This window comes from Mastigoproctus giganteus, chromosome 3 (genome assembly GCF_048544385.1).
Source record: "Mastigoproctus giganteus isolate SK-2022 chromosome 3, ASM4854438v1, whole genome shotgun sequence".
Lineage (NCBI taxonomy): Eukaryota > Metazoa > Arthropoda > Arachnida > Uropygi > Thelyphonidae > Mastigoproctus > Mastigoproctus giganteus.
The window spans coordinates 247,225,077-247,232,834 of record NC_143577.1 but is presented as its reverse complement, the minus strand read 5'-3'; the positions used below and the strand labels follow the sequence as shown (position 1 = coordinate 247,232,834).

At 36.9% G+C, this 7,758-nt stretch overlaps 1 protein-coding gene across 3 annotated transcripts in view; it reads left to right on the top strand.

Annotated features, from left to right (window-relative positions):
- Nucleotides 1-3,643: 3,643 nt before the first annotated feature.
- LOC150089005 (transmembrane protein 120A-like) overlaps nucleotides 3,644-7,758 on the top strand; it is a 118,838-nt gene continuing 114,723 nt past the window's right edge. Inside the window, exons 1-2 of one of the 3 annotated variants that reach the window (XM_090370996.1) lie at nucleotides 3,644-3,728; nucleotides 3,944-4,034. In XM_090370996.1, the coding sequence (XP_090227122.1) occupies nucleotides 3,960-4,034 (75 nt within the window). In that variant the 5' untranslated portion in view covers nucleotides 3,644-3,728; nucleotides 3,944-3,959. Of the gene's footprint in view, nucleotides 3,879-3,943; nucleotides 4,035-7,758 lie in introns of all 3 variants that reach the window. The other 2 variants (XM_090370997.1, XM_090370998.1) reach the window with 2 other exon arrangements.

Genomic DNA, 7,758 nt, shown 5'->3' with positions numbered 1-7,758 from the left:
TGATAATTAGATCAAGAGTATTACTCCTTATAGTTGCCTCCCGAACATGCTGTTGTAGAAAACAATAATCCAATAAATCCACAAAAGCCTTGCTAGTGTGTGAGTGACCAACCCACAAATTCCAGTAAATATCTGTGAAATTGAAATCCCCCATTGTAAGACAGATTTACTGACCCACTCTATTTCCCTGTACAGTTCCTTATTATACTCATCAGAGTCATTAGGCCTATAACACACTCCTACTCTCAATTTTGATCTCCCAATGCGTATGTCACACCAAACTGACTCGCCACTGCACTGTCCAGCGATGTCAACTGGCTTGACTTCCTTGGATTTTATGCGTTTCTTAACTAATAGTATAACCCCTCCTCCCTTTCTATCTTGTCTATTCTTCCTGTTCACATTGTACATCCCAAATTCCGGTACTGCTTTCCTTATATCTGTGTGATCGCACGTCTTTGATATCCCAACAATATCTGCCTTTGATGTTTTGAGCAATACCTCAAATTCATCAAATTTATTTACCAAACTGCAAGGATTGGTGTGCATGCAAGTATACATGCACCTGTTCCTATTCTTAGCTACACTAACACCACCCATGTGTTTCTTATTAGTTCAATTAGAAACTTTATCTGGGGACAGCCTTGAAGTAGCAGGAATGGCACGAAAGAAAAAAAACAAAAGGAAGAAAAAAACGCATGTAATTGTTCTTAAAAAACTGGTATGTATTTCGTAGCCTTGGTTATTATAGTTGACCTTCATTGGTTCCGACCGCTTCTCGTAGTCTATCTTTCACCTTTATTGTGTTCACTGTTGACACTGACAAACCTGCATTCCGCGCGATACTTGTTAATGTTTGGCCATTTTCACACATCCTTATTATTTTAATTTTCTGATCGGACTGGATCGCTTTCCTTGTATTGATAGGCGATCCAATACGATACTTATTCTCTTAGTTGGCACTATGATAACGGTCAAAATGAAATTTTCAGTAAAGAACTTCAAAGGTTTAAGGCGAAAGCTCACTATTATTGCCAGCCGCGACACATTTTACTAAAGCACATTTCTGGAGGTTACTGCCATAAAAAATAAATACAATTTGCACCTTCCGGGTTATTGGGCTTTTCCGTTAGTGCAGTTAATTGTAAACGGGTAGTCAACTCTATCTTTTTGCATTTGCGATAATACCGATAGCTGAAATTCTGTGGGTTTTTACATTATTATAGCGAGATGTGTGTCCCCCTTCACTGAAATCTTCACTCATATAAATAACCTAACGTAAGTCCTAAATTATGCAAGTCGGGGACTTACTGTATCGAAAAATGTTTAACAACGTTAAAAGTATGGCGATTGATAAAAAGCGAAAAAACTTACCACGCAGTACTCGCGTGTCCAATACGATACTTCCGTTTATTTTTTACGATGTCGATTTTAAATCTAATAGCTTCCCTTTATTTTTTACAATGTCGTGTATGGTTTGGTCACCAACATTATAATGGTTCAGTAGAGATTTTAACAGATTCACTGTTTTCAAACTTTTGAATAATTTTAAGTTTTTGTTTAATAGAACGCGCAATCTTGCATTTGTCCACCATTTAGCGATTTCTAAAGAAAAAAAAAGTTATTATAAAAAAAAAAATTCTGGCATGCATAAAGAAACAAAATTTTGCCTTTTGCTGTGCGACGGCACACAACAATCAACGCGACGCACTAAAACATTTCGTATTTTCTTTTTTTTTTTGAGCTGCCGGTGTGAAGACACACACACACCTATTATCTTGCAGGTTGCAAGATAATAGGTACAGTACATTAATCTTCCAATGACGACTTATAACGCCGCTTCTTGTCGCTTATTTACGACTTGCAAAACTTCTGTTTATTATTATTATTAATAGCTATACGGTGCAAGGAAGCCTGAGGCTTATGCTGCACCAGGAAAAAAAAAAAAATTCCCAAGTTACCCTGAGAGAGAGAGAGAGAGAGAGAGAGAGAGAGAGAGAGTCAAAAGTAGAAGGGAATCACCAAGAAAGAGAAGAATGATGATATACAGTTCAGGACCCTGGGTGTGCCAAGCCCATACTCACCAGATGTCAGCCCCCGGGGTTGTTTGCAATAGTTCCATATCATGAGCCCATTCAATCTTTCCCCATTTATTAATCTATAAATACATTAAATACATTAATATCTATTCTAGTTATTACTTGAATTTTATGATTGCTGGTTGATTTTTTTTTTTTTTTTTTTAATTTGGAATCTTGAAGAGTCCCTGTTAATCCGATCCTGGTAAATCGAGAGTCTGCTTTACTTACAGACGCTTTCGACACTGTGTGTTTCTCTTCCTCGGCTATGAATATATAAATAAGTTACAAATGGAAATCTAGAATGGTACCGCGAGATCAACAACGCACGTGCACCCTAGGTTTATCTAGCATGATCACGCTAAAACAGAAGCTTGTTTTATCACAGTAAAAGAAATTTCTGTTACGTATTACTACGCAACACGCATCCCTCTGCTCCCATTGGCTGAATAAATATCATTAGGAGGAAAATTATTGTAATGTATAGAAAGATAATACTGTAATAATAATAACCCAACACACACAGGCTTTAATGGGACCGCGCCAGAATAACGGATAAGACAATCCCGCACAACAGACCGGACATAACCCTTATGGACAAGAAGGAAAAAAACTACCTATCTAATTGATATAGCAGTGCGCAACATTGGCAAACTCCAGAAAACACATGAAGAAAAAAAAAATATATTATTATTTTCATTTGCTATATGATGCAAGGAAACCTGACACTTTTGCTGCAATAGCCAAAAAAAAAAAAAAAAAAAATCTAAGTTACCTTGAGAGAGAGAGAGAGAGAGAGAGAGAGAGAGAGAGAGAGAGAGAGAGAGAGAGGAGAGTCAGAATAGGAGGGAATTACTAAGGAAGAGAAGAATGGTGATATCCAGCTCATGACCCTGGGTGTGCCAAACCATACTCACCAGATGTGAGCCCCTTGGAGTTATTCAGAGCAATAGCTAAACACCAAAATTAAAATGCGTAAGGTTATAGCCAATTTCCGATGATAGGAAATGATTAGGCAAGGAGAAGAAGAATTTATGATTAATGTTTATTACATCGCAAATAATGATTTTTGAGGTATATAGGATTTATAGGAACTTTTCCCCCCCCATTTTTAGGTATAGTATATGCTCCAACATTTGTTCTGTGTAATTTTGAAACAACCCTTTTTTTATTTTTATTTATTGTTTTACGTAATGGTCTCTGGTGAGATGTTGGTTGGATAACCTTAGAAACTACAACGTTTTCACTCCAGTGGCTCACATTTGGTGAGTATGGGCTTGGCACACCCAGGGTCCCGAGTTGAATATCAACATTCTTATCTTTCTTTCCCTTCTACTTCTGACACACACACGGTGACTGAGAAAATTTTTCTTTTTTTTTTTGGCTGGTGCAACAAAAGCATCAGACTTCCTTAGCATGGCTAGTAATAATAATAATAAAGACTTTTGAGTCATATATAGTATATGCTTCACCATTTGTTCCGTTCAAATTTGAAACATCTTTTTTATATTTATTTATTGTTTTACGTAGAGGTCTCTGGTGAGATGTTGGTTGGGTAACCTTAGAAACTACAAGGTTATTATAGACACGATCTTACGTTTATCTGACATAAGGTTCGGATGATGTTTGTCATTTGGTGAACGTAACATCGTAAGTGAGTTCGTTTTCATTTTTGATATAGCGTGTATGCAAAATATAGCGCACTTTGGGGATTTATAATTTTATATTATGGGAGAAGAAATTCTTTCTTCGCTCTCTGAAGAATGGAATGTGTTAGACAAGGAATTCAAAGATTTAGAGGTAAAACTTGTTTATTTTAAAAAATTATAATAAAAAATATATATATATATCTCTATTTGTTCTAGTTGTTTTTACGTGAGAATGAATCCTTCAAAATCGTCACCAAAGTTCACTGAAGAATGGAATGTGTTAGACAAGGAATTCAAAGATTTAGAGGTAAAACTTGTTTATTTCAAGAAATTATAATAAAAAAAGATGTCTTTATTTGTTATAATTGTTTTTACGTGAGGATGAATACATGCATCAAACAACTTATATTATAACCATTTTACTTTTTGTGAATTGATTTATTTTTTTGAAGTTTAAAGCGAATTTGTCGTATTCATAACATCCCATTTTAATTATAATTTGTACACGAATTAAGTGCACTTGGCATACTGATGAGGTATTAATTTCTTTAGTGAATAGTTAATGCCAACGGAATTCATCAATGTGAGAATGGTTCAACGCCATTTTTTTTTTTTTTTTATTGCTTTGCATGCGCCATGTCAGCATATTCGCAACTCCTGAGAAAAATAAAACTGATATCATGCTGAATCCATCAAACTGCCTTATCATGTTTCTTTTTAGGCGCGTTAGCATTTTTGCTTAAAGCATCAATTACCTTCTCCGTCAACCCATTCGTCCGCATATATCACTCCCACAATCCAAATACAGTATAAAAATTTCATTAAAGTTCATATTTGGTTCTTTTAGAAAGTTTTGTCAAACCAATCCTGATTTCATTGAAATCGGACCAGTAGAAATCTGAAAATTATTTTTTTTTTCATATATATTATAGGCTATACACTTACCATATGAGGTGTGGCAATAAAGTTCCCCACCTGGTGCTTTATTATTATTATTATATTTTTTTATATTAGCCATATGGTAAAAGGAAGCCTGAGGCTTTTTGCTGCACCAGCCAAAAAAAAAAAAAAAAAATTCTAAGTTACCCAGAGAGAGAGAGAGAGAGAGAGAGAGAGAGCTTTAAGGGACTCACCAAGTTTTGCCTGGTGCAGCAAAAGCCTCAGGCTTCCTTCTACCATATGGCTAATATAATAATAAAGCACCAGTTGGGGAACTTTATTGCCACACCTCATAAAAATAATAATAATAATTTTCAGATTTTTATTGATCTGATTTTAGGGAATCTGGAAAGGTTTGACATTTTGTTCTAAAAGAACCAAACAAAATTTCGTGAGAATCCATCCACTAGCCATCAGTTTATTGTGTGGTAGTCCAAACAAATAATAATTGTTGCAGTTATGTGTGATGAGTTTGAAAATAAACTTCAAATGGATGGTGGGATAGAGATTGTCCAGTAAGCTGACAGGTTGCAAGTAACAACTAGTTTTGTTAGTAGTGTTAATGTTCCCTATCATGGTTTTGCATTGGAGCCATAAATAAATATCAAACTTTGCTTTAAAATGGGAAAATCCGGAACAGAAATTTATGAAATGTTAAAAACTGTTTATGTTCTTGAAATGTTAAACTGTACAAGTGTGTTTGAATGGCATAAGCAGTTCATATATGGGCATCAGGATGTTTGCTATGACCCAAGAAGTGGGTATCTGTAAACCTCTTGAAATGAGGATGGAATTGCAAAAATTTAGGAAATTGTGGCAGGAGATCATTGGTTGACCTTCACAATGATGGCTGATCAGTTGGATATGAATGAGAAGATGATTTGTCAAATTTGTATGAGGATTTAGAAAAAAGAAAGAACTGTGCAAAATTTGTGCCACACAGCCTCACAGATGAATAAAAGTAGTGAAGTGTGTCATCAGCTGAAGGCGACACATGGATGCCACAAGATTTCTAAATGTGTCTTGTGGTATCTGGTACAAACAGTAACCAGCAGATCCTTTAACTCCTGTAAGGTCTGTGGTTGAGACACTGCAGATTGGAGTTGCTGTTCCAACACAAACCACAGATGCTCGATGGGATTGATGTCTGGGGAATTTGGAGGGCAGGGGAAATACTTGGAAGTCTTCCTCATGTTCTGCAAACCAGTCTCAAACAGTCTGGCTGGTGTGGCATGGCGCATTATCCTGCTAAAAGACGGCACCACCAGAGGGGAAGACCGTTGTCCTGAAAGGGTGTACCTGGTCAGCAATGATGTTTAGGTAGGTGGTAAATGCCAGAGTGTCCGGCACATGGATGACTGGACCCAAGGTATTCCACAGAACATCTCCCAAAGCATGACACTGCCGCCACCAACTTGTTTTTGTCCAACGGTGCATCCTGGCACCATCACTTTCTCAGGTAAACGACACACACGCACCTGGCCATCCACATGATGCAACAGGAAACGTGATTCATTTTACCAGACGACCTTCTTCCAATCACTCAAGGTCCAGTTTCAGTGCTCGCGTGCTCATTGTAGGCACTGTCTCCAGTGAACCGTGGTTAGCACGGGCACTCGGAGCGGCCAGTGGGTATGCAGCCCCATTTTCAGCATGGTGTGTTGTGACACATTACTCCCATCACCAGCATTCCAATTACCGGTTAGTTGTGCCATAGTCTTAGTGCCATTTTTATACTGCGCACGTGCCGTAGTTCACCTGCAGTTGCTTCGATTTGCATAACAACTCGCAAGTCATAATGTTTTGGCTCATGGGTGTATGTTCATTAACATGTGCCAGTTGAAGGAATGAAAGGGCAATATGGTGCTATTAGTATTAGTAATGGCCACATGGTCCAAGGAAGCCTAAGGTTTATGCTGCACTAGACAAAAAAAAAAATAAATAAATAAAAAATAATAAAATTTAATTTTTATTATTATTATTTTTTTAATGTAAAACACAAACACAAGAGGTATTAGAACCTATAGTACTTAGTACCGTGCTTGGGTCGGAGGTTGAGAAGATGAAAGAAGATATTTGTTGACATTGGACTTGAACTTCTGTAGACTGTAATTTTCAGGAAATACGTATGAAGGAAGGTTGTTTCAGAAAATGGCAGTTGAATGAATAAACAAGGAAGATGAAAAGTTGGTTCTGCGAGTTTGAAGTTGGACAGTAAATGGATGTTGGCTGGTGGCTGCACATGTTCGGACTGTTTTGAAAGAGAGAGCGGGAATTATAGAAGCCAATTCAGAAAATTAATTTTATTATTTAATTTTATTTATAAAAAATAATAAAATAATAGTAAGAGAAAAGGAAATAGACAACCTATGCATTTCTTTCCTCCCATAGGTAACTGATCCAGCTGATTTTGAATTTCTCCAAACAATCAGCCTCTTCCACCCATGTAGTTAACATATTCCAGTAAATTATAACTCGCTTGCTAAAATCAAACTTCCTGAAATCTAGTCTAAAAATCCCTCCCCCACATAACTTGAATTTATGGTCCCTAGTTCTCGAATCGTTCATTGCTGTGAAAATTTTTCCCTCACTCATTTTACTTTTGCCTCCCAGAGCCTTAAACATCTCAAAGTCTCCTGTAAGGTGCCTAGTTCCCAAGCTGAGTAGCCTGCATATTTGGAGTCTTTACTCATGGATGCCCTTTTGCCAATCTCACCAGACGAGTTACCTGTCTCTAGACCCTTTCAAGAAGCTCATTGTGTTTTTTTAGGTGCCTTCTTTTCTCACCCAGTCTCTCTCTCTCTGTCAAATTATAGATAAAAGGTGGAATAGTTATGCTACAGGATAATGGCCTCACTAGAGAAATATTTTTCACTTGAATATTGGGTCGACTTCTTTGTTGAAGTGCCAACAGTGCTGCTCTTATGGATAAAATTAAAATCGAATTCATTATTGGTGTGGACAAGATAGCAGAAAGAAGTTGTTCTTTGGTCATTGATAAAACATATTAAAGTTGTAGTGGAAATCAGTGCAATTCCAACATTCTAGTTGACAGACCAGGCTTAAATATTATTGTGTGGAGGTAGGGAAGC